At 49.5% G+C, this 22,649-nt stretch overlaps 1 protein-coding gene across 1 annotated transcript in view; it reads left to right on the top strand.

The window, feature by feature from the left end:
- LOC125953675 (uncharacterized) overlaps nt 1–22,649 on the top strand; it is a 152,253-nt gene that overhangs the window by 16,670 nt on the left and 112,934 nt on the right. Inside the window, exon 2 of the mRNA XM_049683381.1 lies at nt 15,026–15,071. Within this exon, the coding sequence (XP_049539338.1) occupies nt 15,026–15,071 (46 nt within the window). The remainder of the gene's footprint in view (nt 1–15,025; nt 15,072–22,649) is intronic.

Here is a 22,649-nt window from a genome sequence, read left to right as displayed (position 1 = left end):
GTAAAATTAATATTTCCCCAAACCGAGTCGAACCCACAGCAGTGTTCCTGGTGGTACACTGATTGCGTAGCGTGTAGGGTCCTTTTGCCAATATTCAATCACTGGGCCTATTGATTGACGATGGAAAGGTCCGGTTCGGAGAAAAAGGGGTTTTTGCTGAGAAGTTTGCCTGGGAATGTATCCTTCGTGGAAAAGCCCCCACGAAAGAAAGCGGGAAAGGATTTTTCCAGCACACAGCACGCCATAGTTCTAGAGAGCGAGAAAGAGCGTTGGTTGGAGTCGAAATGAAAAACTGAGAAAAGACCAATATATGGGTTTTTGGTCGTGTTTGGACAGCTGGAGTTCCCGGTGCCGCACTTGGTAGGTTCTTCCCCGCGGGCATTTAATCATTGATCAGTGCTTTTGGCGATCGAATCGCATCGCATCGCATCGCACCACAAAGTCACCATCAAAGGCGGCGAAAAAGTGGTCCCAGTAGGCCTCGGTCAGGACCAGGACAAGTCAGCCAGTCCGTCAGTCACTCAGTCGGCGGCGTTTCAATCCCACGGACCAGCGGCAGTGTAAACATTCGGCGAATTTAATTACCATTTTACGTGGAAAGCGGCGCCAAAAGGAGTGAAGTTCGAAGCAACAAAAAACAAGCCCACCCAGCCACCAACACCCGCAGGGCCCAGATTCTCCAAAGTGCGGCTGCCTGCTGGCGTTGGGTTGTTGTTGGTGTTTTCATTGGAACTTCGGTTTGCCGTTTTTTATCCCCTCCCACCCCGGAAAATGCTACGGTTACGGTGGTTTGGATAGCTCCGTGGTGAGCTCCGAAAAAGGCCTGAGTGATAGTTTTTCCAGCTTTTTGATTAGTTTATACAAGAAGTCGTCAGTGGCGGTGAGTGTTTTTCTTTTTTTTGTTTTGTTGCGAATGTTCCTCGCACAGCGTTCGATCAAATGTCAAACAATCTGCTCCGAGCGAGGGTTGCTGCTCTGTTGCGCGAGTACAACTTATCCCGTTGCTGCTGCTGCTGCTGCTGCTGGTGATGCCTTTTTGCCGGTTCGATGTTTTATTAACAAACACATTTCGCGTTGAGTTCGCTCTGTGTGGATGATGTAATCGAATCCATCACCACCACTAACCGGGGTGAGCTGGCGGAATTCGAGAATGTTTGTACCTCGACCGAAAAACGATGATAGTGTTAGGTGTCGTGGGAAATGGTCCATTTGCCATTGCACAAATGAAATGCCACAAAACCCCCTGTGTCCGGTTAGAATGTTAGAATTTTCGATGGATCGATGGTAGCTGCGCTCGGTGTAAGAATTTCAAACGAAATATCTGCGATTCATTGGACACCACCAGACCGGACAGTCGATTCCAGAGGACTGAAAATTCAATTTCAGTTGACAAGAGAGCGAGAATATTGGGTTTTGTTTGGTAGTTGAGAAGTTCATTTGGACCGAACTTCAGAATCCAATATTTGAATTCAGGAAAATCTTCTATTCAATGAAACACACCAGTGTTCACCGTAAATAGAAGCTGCATTTCGTATTCTCCCTGGAAAACAATACACCTCTGCTGAAGTGCTGCTTATTTGGATAATTATTCCGAGGATGCTGACATCTTGATAGAGCACCGCAAGCCCCTGTAGTCTCCTCTATTGCAACCCCTCGATTTCACCATTTCAATCACAGCTAATAGCGGTATTTGATGGCGGTGTTACGGAAGTTCCCCTTCCCGTTCCGGACAATTCTTACTCCTCCAATTGTGCTGCTGCTCCTGGTGGAGGATACATAAAAAAAAGAGTCAATTTTTCATCCGATTTTTTGGGCTGACAGAAAAATTAATTTATCACACCCCGGCCGGCACTCACAATGGTGCAGCCCGGCCCGGCACGCATTCACGGGCCTTTTTCATTAGAGAGCAGCAGAGCGGCCCCCAGTACTCGGCGACGCAGCAAACGGCTTATACCGCGCGGTATAATGGTGTGTCACTGCTGCTGGTGGTGGTGGTGCTGGTTTGTGACACGCGTGTGTCCCGCGTGTGGCTTTTCCACATGGGACCTCAATTAAGGCGCTGCTGCTGCTGCTCGCTGAAACCCCGGCACGGCCGCGCATTGTATTGCTGGTCGTGATTGTTTGTATCGTACCAACATACGAACACACACCCAACACCCTCTTGAGTGGGGTGGTGATGAGGGGCGAAGGAAAGTGAAAATGCCACCCAATTAGTGTTGTCGAAAATACCATTTTAATGAGGCTCGGTTTGCGTCTACCCGGTGGTACCAGCGCCTCCCGGGGAAGGGAAAAGGGATTTTAGGAGCCGAGAGGACGGAAGAGAGGTAATCAAAATCAAACAAAAAGACTTGGATGGGGGGAAACAGGACAACGTGGAACTTGGGAAAGAATCTTGGGCCTGGGACAGTTGGGCAGACGTGTGTGCGTGCGTGTGTGTTTCTGTAGACTGTCGGTACATCATTAAATCGCACCAACCGGTGGAAGGAAATTGCGCCGCCGGAAAATCGCGGTCTGCCAAGGAAAAGGGACGATGCCCCTTATGTCTCATTAGCTCTACGCTTGGAAGAAGAGTTCTTGGAACGCTGTTGACGCAAAGAACACACACAAGACTAAAACGGATTCCCTGTTCTGATAAATCCGCAATCTGCAGCTGTTGTGGTGAAGGTCAAAGTGTTATCCGGGGAAAAGCCGTTTTCAACCGACCGTACCTCCGACAGTGGGGAGAGGGATTTGGCAATTTTTAATTGAAATTCCAGCTGCACATTGTCAGACAGCGAACGGTCACGGTGGTCTGGCCCAGGCCCCGGGCCCAGGCCCCGAACCGCCGAATCAATAGCATCGATCGAGAAATGACGCGGCTGCCAAAAGAGCGAATTAAATTTGACCGGAAGCAGCCGCCACACCACCCTGAAAGCTGGCGACACTGGTCGATTCCGGATACAGCCGCGGCCCACCGTATCCTGGCAAAATACCAAACCATTCACCATTCACCACCTTATGAGGGAACAGGAGCAATAGAAAATGGAGAGTGCGCGCACGAGAATGGTTAAATTAAAAATATCCTTTCGTGCTGAGCTGCTGTCTGCTCTGTGTGTGTGTGTCTGTGTTTGGCTCGTTACGTGGTCCTGCGGATTGGCGCGATTGTGGCTTCAGGCCCTTGTGCGTGGCGGCGATGGCAGCCGTGAAGTGTGTCGTGAACGTGTTGAACGGTCCTTATACTCAACCCATAATCGGGTGTCGAAAAATAACAACAAATCGATGGCTAGAGACCAATGCAGGGCCTGACTGTACCTTTGTGTGTGTGTTCATGGTCACCAATATCCCTGCGGGAGTTCAGGGAAAACCGCTCCCCCCCGGGCACATTAGCAAGGCAGACTCCCGGTTTCGAACAAGAGCGGAGTCGATTACGCATCGCGCGACCGTCGCGCAACTTCCGGAAGACCGAAACCGAGGGCTTCTACCATATGCATTTGGTCAGGGGAGTTGCATGGAAAAGGGCGTACAGAATTGAAGAAAAAAAATCGAATGTCCCCTTGGTACACGATTGCGTCCCTGCTCAGCTCACCCTCAGCTCCGATTGCGTTGTATTGGTAGAGGGGTGGGTTGCTGGAATGACACATTATTGATTTCCCCTTCGTGTTTTTCGTGCCCTTTCCCTTTCGCTTTATTTTGTATTTCTTCTATCCTGCTGGTTGTCCTGCTGCGAAATGCTGCTTACAAACCCTCCAATCAGCACGCACAGGATAAACGGGAATAGAAACGTTTTTGGCTGGAAAACTGTTGAAAGAAGAGAAAAAAAAGGAAGGAAAAATGAGTCCTTTTTCTGGAGGGACCCACGCGGTGCCTAAGTTTGTCAAGGTTCGTCGCAGTCTCGTTGCAACAACAACACACAGCAGGACCAATGTGGTGTAAGAGTCAACCCCAAAAGGGTAAGGATTGGCAGCGATCTCGAATGCTTGTGCAATTCCGTCTAATGGTCGGTGATTTGTTTTTATGTCCTGTCTGTCTAGCTAGGAATCGATTTGTTTGGTACAGGAACTGTGTAAGGGTGAAGTCTGTGAGTTGTTTTTGATGAAAAATATGGCAAAGTTTTGAAGGATGTTTGTGGTAACCACGAACTACCAGCAGGACAAGTTCAATGTCGAGCTGTGTGTGAGACGGTCATGGTTCATTCAGTAGCGTGTTGAAGCGTCAAGTACAAGAACCTTAGCTCGAATCACGATGGAGACATTGTGCTAATATTGAAGAAGAAGGGGTTCGTGGATGCAGAAGGTATTATTATAAATCTCAACGGCAATATCTTATTCCAGCAGAGGAACTAAACTCCTAGGGTCTTCGCCATTGATTTATATCACACTCCCCAGAGAGAGTGTACCGGAGAAAGGACTGAAGGGTGCATAGAATTCCACTTGCAAATCAATTCCGTTGCGCTGGTGCAATTGTGTTCCCCCTTTAGTTAGATTGTTCCCTAGTGTTTCTCGTAACAAGTTGCTGCGTCATACCGTGCGCCAAGTTGTACAAGGTGCTACAGAGCACTGTGCGCACTAGGGACACATTACACATGCTCGCTCTCGCTCCAGGGACCCATAAAGCGCAACAAAAAAAGCCCTTCGCAAAACAAATCAACTGTTCTCGTGTTCCCTCCTGTCTGCAAACACCGGGCGCACAGGGAAAAGGGTCTGCAGATGATGATGATCGTGTCCTATGTCCTGTTTCTTCGACAGAGCCAGCAAGCAGCGCGGCCAAAGTCAAACGAAGAACCGATCCATCGACGGGGCACCATCACACATAATCCTCCCTCTGGCTTCACTTTGCGCCTCGGGGTCTCTTGTTTTCCTATTTTTTTTCGCTTCTTCTCCCCCGATAAACCTCCTGGGAGTTGCCACAAATGGTGGCACATGTGTCACCGAAAACGGAAAAAAACGGAGGCAAAAAGTGAGTGTCCGAGGCAGCTCCGGACGTGCAGTGCATTTGTGTTGGGTTCCCTTGTCCCAATTAGGGATTTTCCAATGAAGAAACAGTGCGCTGCTGGCGAGCGGCTCAACTTTGTCCTCGTGAGTGCATCGCCGGGAACAACACACTCGGCGTGACGGTAGCACTAATGCACTGCGGTGCACCATCAGCGCGAGTCCATCTGGAAGATCTCAGCTTTCGAGTCGTTTTTGCGTCACCACCACCACCACCATCTTCTTCCGTTGTTTCCGTTAGTTAAGGATTTGTGAATGGCATCGAAAATGACGTGTTCCAATCATTTGCGTCACAAACACACGCAGCTTGAGCCAGGAGAGAAGGACCTCTTTGCCCTGGAGCAGTTGTTCATAAAAGAGAGAGTGTGTGTGTCTCTTCGCAGGACCTTCTAGTGCACTCCATCCGTCGGTCGGTGGCAGCAACTAATCGCTAAAAACCTTCGGAAAGGAAAAACAATCCTCCTGATCGCTATAAAAACCACTCCAGTGCCAGTGTCTCGCGCTCGACGTTGACCTGTGACCCAAGCGCTACCACACGGAGCACTCGTTTCGAAACACACGAGTTCACCGGAAACATCGAAGAAGGAAGGACCCGCATTCTGAACGGGCACTCCTGCTCGCTGCGTGATGGCTTCTTTGCTGCGTTCCGGTTCGGGTTTGCGGGCTCTCTTGTTCCCAGTCGCCGAGTCAGACGGGCAGAATCGTTCATTCAATTTTGATTGTTGCCAATGTTTGTCGTCCGCTCGCCAGGGGGTCCCGGGGATTTCGGGGCGAACTATTCGTCGGACGGATCGTCCTTTCGTCCGTATTACTGACGCTGATGGTCCTTTGTTACCGGTCGGTCGGTTAGAGAGAGAGGGAGGTAAAGAGAGAGAACAGCCAAAGTGCCCCGAAGCGAGGTCCAATCCTGGTGCTTAACGAAGAAAGAAATAAGAGGGAAAAAATGGACCAAGCACACGGACGCGTGAACGGAGTCATCCTGCAGCATAACCCGGGCGCAGTAGGTGTCGATAGAGCCATCATCATAATCGACATATGGTCTAGCACACTACCGCTCTCTCTCTTTTGACTGGCCTTTGTTCGTCGGAAAAGGGACCCTAGGATTGGAAGGATTTCACGGATCCACCGGGATCCATTTCCACACCCGGTAGCGTTGTTTGTTTTCGTTTGTTGTTGGCTCTTTGATCAAGTCGTCCTTCAGCTTCGGCGGGTTGATTGCATTTCAGTTATTATTCGGTCTCTCTCTCTCTGTTTTTTTCTTTCGCACTTTCCTATGCCAATTCAGGCTGCTACGTGATGTTGTGGCGTTTCGCAGGAATTAGCGCCGGGGGGCAAAATATTTTCTTTAACTTTGTTCCCTCGAGCACAACACTTTTAATTCAATTTTTATGCTCGCCCCCAAAAACTTGCGAACCAGACGGAGCATAAGCAAATTATAACTTTATGGTGTTCCGCGACAGCGACATCGGCGTCTCTCTCTCTCACTCCGATTGCAAATGGCTGATAAAACAAAAGCCACTGGCGGGGTAATTATGCTGCTGGAAAAGTTCACACACGACGATACTGCCAGGAGCAGCAGCAGCCCTGCTGCTAATTAGGTGCCGTTTGTGTTTCCCGGCCCGGCCCGGCTTCATTTGGCGGCTCAATTCCACGAATTCGTCACCGCACGAGAGAGTCGCTTTCGCTGCAATAATATAATCCCACAAAAAAGCTTCTAGCTTTTGATGGAGGACTAAAAGCTTGTTGCTTTTTGATTTTGCGTGCCCATCATGTAAAGGTTCGCCATTTCTGTGAACGCCTCTGTTATTCATTTTCCAGTAATGACCTCATTAACGCATCACTCTGCAAATCCCTGAAAACGATTTTTCAAATAGAAAATGCCAAACAAATCGTAAACAAAATGTGCCGCGGCGGTGGCGGAGATTTGAGTGTCCCCGATGACAAGCTCTAAACCAACTGCCGGTCCTGATAATGCCCGATCTTCTCTAAACCCCTTATTAATACCCAATTACGTGCAGTTAACATATTTAGCTTATAACCGCGGCGTTTGAAACGATCCTCAGCGTTCAGTATCATCTAACGACCACTACCACCAGCAGCAGCAGCACCACCACCAGCACCACGAAACATTACGGTCAATGTGTCTAAATTATGTAATTAATATTATTTCACGCGTAATCTGGCACATCACCATCACCACCATCGCTGGACAGCGTGTTTGGGGATCGGTAACATCAATCGAACAGACCGCTCCGGGCGGCTAGGGATGTCCTCTTCTGCAACATTGCACCACCGACAGATGCAGAGAGAGAGAAAAAGGAGAGAGAAAGAGAGCACGAATTGAGTTAAACGCTTGATGGAATAAAATAAAAATTATTCAACCAATTGGTGGGTACGACCGACGACTGATTGTCCGCGACCATTTCGCCGGTAAATGAGGTCCAAGGTCCCCCAAAGGATGGCCGCGCTAGGGATGAGGGCTTAAATTAAAACACCAGCCGACCAGCAGGCCGCGGCCATTCGGGTACGGGTTGGTATGAGTGCGGTTGCAACGAGCATTTGAAATGTGAAACCCGCTGGAGGAAGGGTAGGTCAAGCGGGTCCAAAAGGACCCCTAGGAGAGGGACGAGGCGCGACAGGGAGTGGAATTTTTAAGTGGTTTCATAAATTTTTACATCACATAATTGAGATTTATTTTTCGTTTCCACTAACCATCCCCTCCATTTGCTACTCCTTTCCCTCCTTTTTGGGCACCGCACCGGATTGGAGGGAATGAATTTTTCACGAGGAAAACGATGCCATCCCCGTTATGGTCGGCAGCGTCATGGTTAGTGGAGCCTTTGTTGTTGTTGTTGTTGTTGTTGTTGTTGCTGGTGTTGTTGTGCTTTTCGCACCGCTTCGGTCTGGCTTCGGTGAAGCATTAAGCTGTCAGTTAATGCTATCCCTGCGAATATCCTGTCTGCATCCGAGCGACGAACTCCGCACACACAAACACACAGGAACAGACACAGTGGCGAGTAGTGTGGGTTGGCATAAAGGGCGATGATTGTCAGCCCGGAATGATGGCGCTGCATCCCCCCAGCACAACAGATCATCGAACCCACCCCCCCAGGCGAGGGTGCATGACGAGAAAATATCGACGGATTCGCACATGTTTCGGCATGCCAGCCGCGGCCGCATGATTTGCATAAAATTGTAATACGAAAAATCAATTGCCCGTTCTGCCACTTTTCCGAGACACTGATTTTGTGGCCGCCATCGCGCTATGGCGTCCGGCGCAGCGGTCGAGGTCGTCGACGACGAAGCGCATCATCGGGCATCGAGCACAAAACCATCAATCTTTGCTTCATTTAACCTTCGGCCCAGCCCAGCCGGAAGCACTTCGTTCTAGACCGCTGATCAGACTGGTTCTCTCTCTCTCTGTATGTGCCGGATGGATCAGCAGGAACAAGGATCCGAGCGCTTGCGCGCGTGTGTGTGTGTTTACGGGATATTGCAAAACGGAAAGGAAAGATGGCGCAAAGAAGACGCCACAACTAAATGGAAGGCACACTTTAATGCAAAAAGCAGCAACGACCACGACGAAAGGGACAAGGGATGATGCGTTCCTGGGCTATCATGTCTTGTATCGAGGTTCGTCCCGAGGAGAGAACGAGCGCCTTCTTGTATTGTGGCCCAATGGCCCTTGATATCCGGTCCGCTGTTCGCTCGCTCGCTCGCTTGCCAAATGATGGGTCTCTAGGATGGGCAAATTATGTAAATTAGAACATAGGGACACACTTCGAGGGATCCAGGCTGGTCCGGTTCTGGGCCGGATGTGACTAATCTTCTGACGCGTTCCCTGAGTTCTGAGTCTGAAGCGTCAGAAATCGACCGAAGTTTTATCGCGTAAAGTTGTCGGAATCGGCCACCATTACCTTGTAGCAGCCTCTCGATTGGTGTTTTGCTCAGGATTAGCTCAAGAGAACGAAAACACTCGCGTAAAGTGCGGATGATACCGATTACGCCATCTTTACGATGGCTTAAAGGCATTTGTTATTCAAAGACTTGCGCTCGAGAAGGGATTTGTTGTTGGGGATTGGCGGCTTCAAGGTCAAGAACTCTCGATGATCAACATTCTTTTGTTTCATTTCATCGCACTATTTGAACTATCGAACTATCTAATTCAACGTCAAATATCGACCGTAAAACCACAGGCATGTTGTACAGCCCGTACAAATTCCTGACGTGTCCAACATATCGTGCTGAAACCAAACTATCCGATTACCAACGCTGGTGGGCAATTCGTTAAAAAAAAAGCAAAAGGTGAATGTAACCCTTACGAGTTGGACATTCCACCGTTCCTGGACAAGCGCAAAAAAAACCCCGAAATCAAACTTCTCCCCAATCGCGGGCCCAAAAGTCTGGTGGACGTGCAACATGCGAACGTGTCCGTCCGTGTGTATCCGGGTGTTCTAACACGCGTTATTTCGCCCCGAGCCATCCAGCCAGCCAGCCCGAGAACCGAGAGCTGCGAGATGAAGTGGTCTGTGCGGATACAAACTGTGGAATTCCTCACGATCGCCACAGGACAGGACGAAACGACCACTATTTTGGCACTTTAATAACTCCTTCTCTCGAGTGTGTGTGCGCTCGAGTGAGTGTTCCCGCCCGAAAAAAAGGGGAGAACCAACTCTGCACCGTCGCATTCGTCGAACGACGACGAAAGGCGCCAGTCGTCGGAAATTGGCTGCCATTACAAGTCTGGTGGCTGCCTCTCTGCTGTGTGCCTGTCGATGACATGCGGTGGTACCCTCCGGGACCACGACGACGACGACCGTTCCAACGCCAACCATATGTTAAACACATCATCAGCAGCAGTACAGCTTAGACGCTGGTCTATGGTGGGTTTGTCTGTTTTTTTTTTGTGTTTTTTTTTTTACTCTGTCCATGTTCCTCTTCTAACTCTCCATTTAAATCGAATCCTGTCGACAGAAAGTTTTGCGGTGTTCGGCCCGGGTGTTCCGGGCCACGGGTCCACGTATCCTGTCGTTCTCGTTGTGATGATGGTGGTTCCTGGGGGCCCACCCCATGCCAAGCAACGAAAACTGTTCTGGAAACAACCAAAAAAACAAAAAAACAAACCCATAGTCTACCTGATGGTGGTGTGACCGTGACGTGGTGGCCATTTCTGGAGTTTGTATGCGGGAGGGATTGGTCACGCAACCGACGACCCCTCTAGGCGCACACCGCGTGTCGTGTAATGGACGCGCTCTCCCTGTTATATGCGCAAGCTCACAGTTCAATCCTTAATGACAAGGGTTATTGAGTTTTATTGCACCTCGTGCGCGGTCACCACGGATGACAATTGACACGCCACGGGTCCACCGTGGGTGACGTCGTCGGTTCGGTCGCAGACACACACTATGCTGACCGTTGGGTCACATTAAATTATGCTAAATAGCATAAATGATTGCACAACTTAACCGGAATGTATCAAAAAGCCATAAAGTGTCACATTTTTTTTCCTTCCCTCTTCCGGACGAGATAAACAGTTCCAACCTCGAGGCGGCCACGAGGAGATGCCTCTTTTAGGAGCGGGTCCTGGCTGATCGATAGCGATAACTAGCGGCGGCGGGTTGGAATATGTTTATGTAAATTTCTCCCCGTAAGGCAACGATCGCCGCTCTAAGCAGAGGGGACACAGGGGACGCGGGACAATCCCGATGATGGATTGAGGTCGAAATGCTTCTCGTGCGTGTCATTCGTCGCTCAATTTTACGGCTCGCCTGATGGCCTCGAACGTCGGCGTCGTCACCTGGTGTGGTTGACTTGCTGGCTGGTTACTTTCGAGGAAGGTTTCATACTTTTTTCTTTCCCTGGCGACGGATTTGTGAGGTTAAGTACGCAATTTTCCGGTTATTGTCACCTCATCGATGCCACCCATCGATGGTTGTTGTCGGTGTGGCAATAACCTTTCACGATGCCGGAGGGTTTTTGGTGTGCGGCTGTGTTTGCGTTTTATCGATGTGATTGATCAATGCGGTGTGTTGTATTTTCAACAAAGAACTCTGTGTACAAGCTGTTGGTAGTTATTTTTGAGTTAAACACATTCACTGATTGACTTCAGTAGCGAAAGTTTTTTTCTGGAAAATTCGGATATTTTTACCGTCTATTATTTTCAAATCATTTTCATCAACAGCTGTTGGAGACGCATGACAATCAATTCGCTCAATCCCTATTCTGATAATCAAGTTTTTAATACTGTAAATCTGAAAGAGAAGCAACTGAATCTCTATATTCCTCTCTTTGGGACGCAAACGGTGGGTGAAAATTAAATATAAAAAAAACATAAGAAGTTCCCAGACATGCTGTCTTCATTTCCGGAGCATCTGCTCACGACAGCGTATCAAACGTGGTGCAGAATTGTGACGTCCTGCTCACTGTCATGCCCCGCTCGGTAGAATATGGCCAACCATATAGCTTATCACATGCTGCGTGCCCGATTTCACGATGCGCACGATATCTGATTAAATAATGTCAAAACTTGAAGGATTGACGTACGCAACAGGGTTGTCTAAATTTTTCAAATCAACCATGTACAGTCGTCCCCGCGAGTGGCACGTCATGTTGTGTGACGTGGCGCACAAACGCCTTCCGGAAGGCACGGGTATCAAATATATCTCGCACGATGATGCCATGCCACATGATGCCGTTGTCTGCCTGGCATGTCAGCTAACGCGTGTGTTTGTGCGAACATTTTTCCGGCAACACAAAATGGAGATCATCATCAGAGATTAGAGTGTTGGCGGTTCGCGGCCCGAATCGGGAGCCGCGACTCGAGCCTAAATCTGATTCACATCCGTCGATCTGTACGGTGCTAAATTCCACGGAACCACATCTTGTCATCTGTGGCCACCATCAGCCAGAATCAGAATGTTTCGTTTCGTCGGAAAAACCCCGTCCAAGTTGTGCCAAGTGGATGGCGCTTTGGCGTGGATTATGGAAAACTTGGCGTGGGACTTCAATCAATCGGCCCGGGAGGGGTCGGGTAAGCCGATTACCGAGCACTCCCGAACGCGATCCCGAGACAAGACATAAGTAGAAAGTTGATTCTCCCGCTTTTGGCTTGCCTTCGTCTTTTTTTATTTCCCCGGGAAAACTTCCTCCCGCGGGCACAACAAGATTACAATACGTTTCATTTGGGTGAAGATGAGATTAAAACTTGCCAGGGAACGCGTCGTCGCTGTGACCCCTTTTTCGGGGTCCCTGCAGACTAAACTCCAAGAAGTGGCCGAGCTCCTCGGCCAGGGTTTTTCCGGGCAGGATTTCGAAAGGGATTTCATCCTCATTCCGATGGAGCTAGTCACCTAATCCCACTGTGGCTGTGCTTATCGGAAGAATGTTTTGGAGAAGAAGGCGCAGCAGAAGGGCCGACGAGGCGGAAATATTGATTGCCGCAAATCCCACACGTACACTGTGCTCTCTCCCTTGAGGGGGAGGATTGAGATTTGCTGCCGGAAAATCCCCTTCCCGAACGTCCCAAGTCCGTCCTGCAGACATTCGTTAGCATGTTGACCTTATGGCCGAAGGCGGCTCCTTCTTGAGAGAGAACCACCAGGAGTATCATTCGATCATTCCGGCGGCGGGAGGAGGCAGGATCGTAATTTCATTATCAACTGCTAATCTATCACGTGCGGCAATAATCACCGGCGGACAATCATTGCGGATCTCTCGAATCGTGGACCGTCTGGAACACGGTTCCGATCTGAGACCGGGCTTCTTACGATGCCGAATCGAATCGTCGTCCAAACACTGTCGCATTTTCACTGCCACCTTGCATTAGAATGCGGCCATTTGAATGCCATAAAATGGCCCCCCACCCAGTGGACCGATTTCCAGTTGATGGATCGATTGACTCAAGTTCAATGGAAAACGCCCCAAAAGAGAAAGCAGCTCTTCAGTAGTAGTACTAGCGGCAACCGGCAGCCGGCAGACATCGTTTCGAATCAGGTCCGGAATTCGATTAGCATTAAAAGCGATGTGGTAGCTGCGATTTGGGGATTGATTGGTGAGCGACATTGGGTGGGACATTGGATTTAGGGGGACGAGAAACCAAGAACAACCGAATGTACGAATGCGAATGAATTCAATTTGAATTTTGCGAAACATGCGCAGAACCGACGCACCGTTACGGCCGTCAACGTAATTTGCTTCTCTGTTCGGCCATCTTCTTCCGTTTTGACCGTGAATCACTTAAGCTGGCCGAAGCCGAAGGAATGCGAGGAATGTGGCCTTCATGTCATGCTGTTGATCAGCATTATGAGTCATTAGGAGGAATGCCTCGGAGTGCAGTTTCGTTTGTGCAGAATAAATCTCGCTTCCGAGACATCCGTTGTCCGGGAGTCCGGGTTACACTCCGGCTTCCTAACAGCTCCCGTGTTTACCGTTACCGAGGCGAAGTTTAGTCCCTGGAGAAACATGACATGTGCATATCTGGCAATAACGGCTACCTCAACGCAAGTCTCCTCAGGGGCGGGGGACACACTTCCGGAGCGCTTGAAACTGTGTCACAACATGACAACCTGCATTTTGAATTAAGCGATGTTTGCCGAGAATGTCACAACTTTGTTCAACAACAACAGTGCAACAAGAACCGGAAAAGAAGAGAAGAGCTGGATGCAATTCCGTCGTGTAATGTCGTGCTAGTGTGTCCATGTCAAGTGGCTCCAGCCTGATACTATAGACCTCCCAAAGACACATAATTCAACATAAAAGGGGGAGGGTGGAAAAAACCGCTTGAAATCCCCAAAATCCCAACCCGTTTAAGTCCTGCAAGTGGTGGCCAGGCCTGGCCTGGCGATGATGATCTATGGAGCCAATTTTCGGGGACCAGTGGAACCGGGAACCGTCGCATCACGTGCTCCTGCTCGCTGCAATTCTCGTGCTCACCCCACCAGGTAATACTTCTGACACCTGGCTCCGTGTGTGTGTAGTGCCAGCAACGACGGTCCGCTACCGGAAGCCATGTTTTTGACTTTTCTTTTCCGGTTACTGGCTGCCGCTGCTGCTGCTGCGTCGCGGTGAATGTGTTGACATTATGGTCGAGGCAATAGTGCTCCCGGTCGTCTCTGGCTCGGCCCGGCCCAGGGCCCGGCTAGAGAAACAGCATCGCGAAAACATGGCGCGCGAGGGACCGTTGCGGCCTCGGTTTGGCTAATAAATTTGAAATTTTTATTGCATTTTATGTTGTTGTTTCCGGAGAGCACGGACACGAACACGGAGAGAGAGAGAGAGGAGCTGGACACTCCCTTCTCCTCACTCTTCGCTTGCGCAAAAGGGATTGGCATTATGCGCCAGGTTTCGCGCTGGCCACCGCTGGCTACGGAAATGCTTTTATTGTTTTTTGTGTTCCTCATCCCCCTCCCCAAAAACCGGGGCAGACTTTGCACTTCACGCGCCCTGGCCGAGGGTGCCAGAAAGGGGGGTTACTTGTTTGTTTGTGAAAAGCAGTCGGGGCCAGTACATGGATACTAGTTTATAGTCCTTCAACCGAGACCCGAGAGAGAGTGTGTGTTTGCGCTCCGCTAATAGCGAACGAAAAGGATGCTGCTTTCGGTCAGCGGTGGTGGTTCGTCGCTGACTTCTTGTCCTAGTGGTCGGCTGGTGGGGCAAACGGGTGGAATCAAAACAAGGATTTGATGTGATTTTAGGATGTTATTTCATACAGTTTTTCGGCACAATGCGGGCACAGATTATGGTCAGTACCGCAGCAACACCGGTAGCAGCATATGTCGTCACCAGCCTGGAGGACCTCTCGTAGACCGGCGCCTTTAACCAGCCCCAGGTTTGTGTGTGTGTGTGTATTCGGACAACCCAACAGTGCTTCATCAACCTCCACGCCCCCGCAAAAGGTTTCTCCTTGTCGCAGCAGAGGCAATGGCAACAATGGCGCGAACGAGCGCTCGCCTCACTTCTCATCCGATTTAATGAATTTATTTTCCCCTTTTTTCTTCCCCACCAACCGTGTTTCTGTATGTTTTTCTCTATGATCCCCCCGCGCTTATGCTCGCTTTTAGTGGAAATCGCGATGGTGTGTCATGCGGAAACTATCACCAGTTGCAGGTAAGTGGTACCTTGTGTGGGCTTATGAGGGGTGGAGGTTCAGCCCTAAGGGATTAAAGGGACATTTTATAACTGTGTATCGTCGGTAAGCACAACAGGAGTGGTAATAGTCTGTCTGGCTGGTTGGCCAACGCCAGACGGGAATGGTCAACGAATGGGAGTCGGAGTGAGATGAGTTAGGCGGGATAATTATGCGGAGAGATTATGCTCAAACCGGCTGAATAGCTGCGGCTAGCGGGCATAGATTGTGCAATGTATGACTGCGCCGGCTGGCTGGGTCGCGTTCGTATGTCCGGATTACTGCGGCACTGTTTTATGTGTTTTTGCAAATTATTTTATTCCCCCCCCCCCTTTCTTCTGATGCACTTCTTGACTGTCTCTGGTAAAAGAGTCATTTCAGTTTTTAATAATTTTTATTAAATTAAAGTCCATAACTAATTAACTATAGACTAGCTCCCTCAGCTGCTCTTGAAGAGCCTTTACAACAAATGGAAATACATAGTAAGGGGTTTTTAAAGTCTCTTGGGACGTCATTAGCACATCCCTTTTGTAGCATCCATTCGTCAAATTCAAATGACAGGGGTTACGGTTTGTCATTAAGAGGCAGAACCGTCTTCCCGTTTTAAATGCCCCCGTCAGAGCACTTTGATAAGAATCCGTTGCCCTAAAAACTCCCGCAAAGAAAAGGACACTCAAAAGGTCCCAAGAGAACGGTTACGCTGTGCGTCCATTATTCCATTCCGGGGCCCGTTGCCCGCAACCTCAGCTCTGCATTAGCTCTGAGCATCGAAACCAATCAAGCTCATCATCATCAGCAGCACCATCATCTTCCTCCTCATTTGCTGCTTCGACCTTGTCGTTGTCGTCAGCTCATCAAAACCCCAGGTCCCCCGGAACGTTACTGATTGCACGATTCGCGTACGATTCGCGCGGGAAATTAATTCCAAATTGAGGAGATCATGGATTCAATTCGAACTTTTGGATAACTTTGTCCATAAAACTCGCGTCGCAGCAGCAGCAGCTACCTCAATCTCAACATCCATGTCGCGTTTCGGTAACCGCATGAAGCGTGATGAGCAGCGATGATGATGGTGGTGGTGATGATGTGCTGCGTACGACGCAAGATACGAGAAGTAAAGGGAAACGATGCGAGACCGGAATCGGAGGAATGTTGCTTCTGCTGCTGCTGCTGTGGTGAAGGCAGTGATTTATGATGATATGTTTCCTGCTTGTTATCAAAAAAAGAAGGAGATTCGGCAGACAGAAACGAAAAAAAAATAAGAAACGACGATAGAATGGGATCTTCCTCCCTCGAGAATCCCGTTAGCCTCGAGACACGTCGATCGATGTTGACACGAGGCTGCGTCGCGATGGTCGAGAACAATATATAATCCTGTTCCGGAAATGCTTGAGACAAGGGGGTGGCCGTAACGGCCAGTAACATCAACCAAAAAAACCGCCAGAAAAGACGTACGAGATCGAAATAGAAGAAAAAGTAAGAAAAGACGAACCATGAAGAAGAGCCACCGAAAGAAGGTCAGACGAGGTCTTGAATTCAGCATCTCGACATCGATTCGATACGGGACCAAGACCATTAATCCACTATCCAGCGTTATCTTCGGAGGAAAGCGAAGCTTACGAGTAGCTAGTAGCTGATAAACCTCAGCTGCAGCACCGGGACTGCCACAATCCCCGCAATTGGTTCAATGATTTTCCAAGAATTTCAAGCAGCACGATTCAAGCGTCTTGCGTTGGAGCCGACGGACGGATTTCCAGAACGGACTTACCTTCGGTATCATTTCCGAGCGCGCGATTCCGCGAGCCCTTCTCCAGGCAACTCGATTATCTCACTCAACTCGCTATCATCCGCAACCCGGGAGCAAAGCCCCGGAGTCTCACGATTTACGTAAAGGCCACTCATCAGATCGTTTCAGATCAAATTGGCTTCCACCCAAAGAGCACGGTCGCTGCTTGCCCTTTTCTAATATTATGCTCATGGGATGAAAATTTCCACTGGCTTGCGTCTTAGTTTTTGATGAAATCAAATTTGTCATCCACTCGCACCCTTCGGCTCGGCATTAGGAGCAGCAGCAGCAGCAGCAGCAGCATAACCTTTTCATAAGATGGGCGCGACTATACCTTGGCCGTTGTTCATTCAATTTCAACCCACGCTGCCGTCGGAGTATTCGGATATTAACGAGACCGAAGGCGGCCTAGATCGTGTCTGTGTGTGTGTCGTGTGCACACCCCGCCCATAGACGTGGTATCCTCGTTAAATGGATTTCTACTGTTAATCCGTACCGTAGGTTACCGAAAGGTTGAAGAGGTTTGTTTTTCCGGTACGGCACCAACCAACCGAGCGACCGGTTCGAGGGCCACGCTATTTCTGTGCATCGATAGCAGCAGCAGCACACCGAGCCCAGGTGTGTGGTCTTGACTTGGAGAGAGTGCGAGCAAACGGAGAGAGAAGCAAACGAAGGAAAGAAAATCTCCAAAAACCTCGGCCGGAAAAAAGGGGTTGACAAATGGTTTCGACCCCGCCAGAGGGAGCCATTCCAGTCGCCAGCTCCCTGGCAGTCTCGAGCATGCAAGCATCCCACGCGCCACAGCAGCTGCCAACGAACGCAGTGTGCTCTGTTCCCGAGGTCCCGGGAGTTCAAGCGCAACTAGGCAAGTACCGGAGCAGGGCAGGATTCTGTTGGGCCTACCAACGTCTAAGAGTGTGTGTGTGTGTGTGTGGGTTTAGAGTTCCTCCAATTCTTTATGCTCCTTCTCCCTAGCACCGAAGACGCGCTTACAGGGCAATCCTTGCATGACCTTACAAGTGGCAGAGGCTGAAGAATTGAGTTAAAAATGGTGTTAAACGGAATGGAAGGACCAGAAGGACGGTCGTCGGAGCACCTCCCTGGATGAAGGATTATTGTTGTTGGGAGTTCCGTCGTCGTCGTTGGCGTCGTCGATGGACGTCGATTTTGCGTCGTCTAATGCTCGTTCCTTCGAGTGTGCCGTCGGTTGGTTCGTCGCGTAAAAAATGGAATGGTTATGGCTGCGCTTGACGGATGACTGCTTACTTTACTCACCAGATGAGGCCTCAATGATCGCTCTAAATCGGTGTGGCCGGAAGGACCTCGACTCGCGTCCTGGGAGAGTCCTTATGGGGTGGTGCTCGCCACCATCTCACTTTCGTAAATCATCATACAAAGCTCATTGCCCTGCTCTTCGCCGTAAATTGACGCAGCGGAAATGCTTCCACTGCTCCGAAAGATAGAGTGAGAGAGCCCGGAAGTGTCGTTTCGCTTTTTGCCGTGTCCTTCGCTCGTCCTAAACGACCATAATGGCACACCATCACCACCAGCCACCCACCAGGGCTTGCAGTCGTGTAATGCGCAAATGATGCATTGATTTATTTGTTTTCCATTAAATTGAACCATCGTTATGTGTTCCAGAGGATGAGCGCTTGGGCGGCAGGGCATTGATTATTTGCTCATTTACCGCGCACCACCGAGCGCGTAATTGTCAGCCCGTTATGCTGCGTAAACCTTCACGCTACCGAGCCCACACCGGAGCCTGTATTATGCTCTCGCCAAGGTGGGGGTTAAAAACCTCTGGCATAATTAGATGTTTGCGGCACCACTTTGGTGAGTTTTGTGGTGAAATGTTTTGTGTGTTTGTGTGTTATCGAGCCCCTGTTTTTTGGGGGACACTAAAAAGCAACCAACAAACACATCATGCTCAACCGGCAAAAGCAAGTTTCCGTCAGTTGAATGTTGTGTGTTGTGTGTTGTTCGACATCATGTCCCCCGGGTGTTCGTTTGCTAATTTTACAATCCATAAAATAGGAGAAAAACGTATTTACTTTCCCCCTGGCCAGGTTGCTCGCTGCATGTTGTAATGAAATGTTTGAATGCTGGATGCGCGTGAATTGCATAATTAACCAATTATTCAAATAATTGCATAAATGGTATGCCCATACAGCGCGCCAAATGGCGAGTTCAAACATGGTCCGTGGGGGGGGGGGGGGGGGGGGTCGGTGGTCAATCGATATTATGCCCTCGGAACGTGCGCTGCTGGATACCCTTTTACAATAACGTTTCATCATCATTGTCAGCCTTTTATCGGCTGATGTAGGTAATCGTTTGAGTAAAAATGGATGGCATTTGAAATAAAAAACATCACCCAACGAATTCCATGTTAAAGATAATATGTAGTTGCAGCAGCATAGAACATAACTAGAAGCATCGAAACCGTGGGAAACAGACGCCTGTTTTTCCCTGATTCAGCGCTCATCCCTTGGTACCACAAAGCGAAGCACAATTAACGTGTACCGGATTCGATTTAATTTAAATTAAAATACCTTCCAATTCCACGGGGAAAAAAATAATGTTGAAACAACATCAAACCCCCTTAATCACATCAATACACCCACACACTCGCACAAACAGTAATGAGTGTTTGAAAAAGTAAAACACAAATCGATGCCGATTGTCCCTTTTCGTGCCTTCGTGGTGTTCATCATTCGCAGAATCGTCATCAGGATGTTTCCTCGATGATGGGACATGAAATGCGTGGTACCAGCAACAACAACAACAACAACAACAATTGGAGCAAATGCTTTGAAGATAACAAGGTTATTTTTTTGTACGAAGAAATATTCATTCAGTTGGCGCGTTTCACGAAGTCACCGACCGACCGACCGACAGTACACCTCTCCTAATTGAATGACGAGAAACGGAACTGTGTAGAGTTCCGTGGAAATTTCACGGAAAATTCTATTTATTGGCACCATTTTCCGGGCGGCGGAGGGAGAAAGGGACTGGCGAAACACAAAACAACACCCCAGCGAGGGCATTTGATCAATCAGAATATTTAAGCAGCAGCAGCAGCAGCAATTTTCCCGGCCGGCCGGCCGCTCGTTCGGTCATTTCCACAGAAAACCATTTCGAAAACCGTTTCAAATTATGTGTCTGAAACAATAACTTGTTTTTCTTGCCGGGCCCGAGGACCGAGAGGCCTGACTTTGATCTTTTTCCCAGAGCCTACTTCTCCTCCTCCTGAGGGAGGAAAAGTTCGTTATCTCCCCCCGAGTGAAGGCGAAATAACACCCAACAATTTGGCGAGTTCGGGCAAAAAGGAACTGTTTCCCGGGAAGGTTGGAAGGTGGGGGCCCCAGCGTCCTCCGGAAGGCCAGCAAGGATTGGGCAAGGACGAGCTTTCCCGACGATTTCGACGTTCCGAACCACAACCGTGCGGTGCGCCCCATTCAACGCAAATTGTCCATAACCTATAGCGAGCGAGCGATCGAAGCAAACCGTGTCCTCACGGTCACGGAGTGTTTGTTGCCGGGGAACTGTGGGACTCGGCCATATTCGAAAACTGTATTTCGCTTTTGGCCACTCCGTCGACGTCGGCTGCTGCCACTTCCGGTTGATTGCTCATTCACCGAAAAATTCACAAAAAGAATTTCCCCTGACCACCACCACCACAAGCGACGACGGTGGTGACGTCGACGCCAGTGAGGACTACGCTCTCGAAGAACCTTTGAACCGTACGGCCATCCACCCGGAACCACCGACCGACCGACCGACCGGTCATATCATCCCGGGGAAACATCCTTTTGGATGATCCCCGGTTTTGGACGCGCGGTCGCGAATCGACGAAGCACCGGCATCGCGAAACCATAATGGTGATTCCGGAGTTCCCTGAGATATTCTCCATTCCGGAGGCTCGCTCGCTGGCTCGTTTCTAGTTTGTGGCTTTCACGACTCACTTCCGTTTGCTGCCGCGTCGACGTCGACGTCGTCGTTTCGATATTATCGCGATTCGCGCACAGTTGCGCCATTTGTTGGTTTGATACGCGAGATGATATCGCCTCAGCAGCGCAGCAATAACGAGACGATCTCGTCCACAACGAGATGACCCGGGATGGGGATGAGCCCTGTGCGGGGGAGGGCGTTCTTAGCCCCAGAAAAGAAGCTTTCGCCCACTCTCGAACCGCAAACAGCGAAATGTCAGCGCCTTTGATGGCAGAACAAAGCGCCACGGCTCGACAACATTGATAAGCAGCAGCAGCAGCAGCAGCAGCTTAACAGGAAACAACGGACTTTCATCCACCCACTTCCTCGCCTCCCCTCGTTGGTTGGATGCTGGTTTTTTAATTTGATTTGCATGTTTGAAGTTTGCCGAATAATTATGATTATGATTAGGGGAATGTTCTGGATGTCGACGACGAGCAGAAGGTGGGGTGGCATTTCCCTTTTTGCAATACAGAAAGCAGCTTGCTGTTGTTCTTCGTCTCGCTCTTCGATGTTATCGGGTTCCCCCCCCAATCCCACGCAGGTTTTGTGAATATTAATATTTTCTGCCAGCCAGCACTTCCAAGAATTCCCAAACAAGAGGATGGATCGGATCACGGTAGGAGGCGCTATGGAGAGCGAGGACGAGAGGAGAAATGATTTAATTGCTACCAGGATTCCACCAAGCCGGAGCGTGAGGCCAATTTGCGCTTTGCCAAAAGTGAGGCGAGCACCTCACCACCTCGCCGTCTCTTTTGCTTTGATGTTGCGGGTCTCCGTCGTCGTCCGATGGCTCGTGTTTCGATGATAATTGATTGAATTTCCCCGAAACGCAACGGAAGTCCATGAATAAGGTACGGGGATCCTTCCTCGAGGGGTGTGATAATCAGCCCCGGGAGGCGCGCGAAAAGATGTTTCGCGGGAATTTATGTAGAACTTTTCTCCCTCGAGAGAGTGTTGAGTGTTGAGTTGAGACCAAAAAGACAAACGGCGACCACTGAAATAAAACAAAACTCCTCGTTCTAGAGTCGGGGATTTCCGAGTCCGAATGAAGCAACGTGAAGCCGGTAACGCGCAAAACGAATTCTGTTTCATCTTTGAAGAGAACCTGCGAAGAGAGAGCTCTGAAATCGAAACCAAGAATGTCGCGGAATGTCGCCGCGCATGTAACGTTACACCGGGTTCGAGTGGCACCCACTCCCGGGTGTGTGTGTGTGTGTTTCGCAAACATGTTTTTCATCGATTGATGGCCTTGCTTTTTCCTCTGACGCCAAACCAAGGAAGACGAAGATTTCTTTCGGTTTTTTTTCTTGTTGGCACAATTTCCCTGAAGCAAGGAAAGTACGCCTTGGTCTCGAGCATGTGTGTGTGTGTGTCTCTCTCTCTCTCTCTGTATACTGTGCCGGTGGCCATGGTTGGTTAAATATTTACCAGCAAATGATATTTTCGACAAACAGGTTCGGTGAATCAAAAAAGAGACGCACAAAAAACAGATGCTCGCGATACGATATCGAGGGCAGATGACACACACACACGGACACACTCCGGTCGCTGCAGAGTAGGAAATGTGATCTGATCTGATATTATTGAAATGTAATTCCACCGGCAAACGAGTTTGCTTTCGGGTTGCTCACTTCTGCCGGCGAGCGAAAACGATTTATGGAGAGATTTGGTTTCCATTCGGTGCCACGTGAAATTGGATTGTTTTGTCGAACTGTTGTAACACATCAACGAGTCCAAAGTCCCCGACAAATTCCCTCTGATGTCTTAGTTGGCATAGTTTGCG

This window comes from Anopheles darlingi, chromosome 3 (genome assembly GCF_943734745.1).
Source record: "Anopheles darlingi chromosome 3, idAnoDarlMG_H_01, whole genome shotgun sequence".
Lineage (NCBI taxonomy): Eukaryota > Metazoa > Arthropoda > Insecta > Diptera > Culicidae > Anopheles > Anopheles darlingi.
Note: the sequence above shows the minus strand (reverse complement) of the source record. Positions and strands in the feature narration are given on the sequence as shown.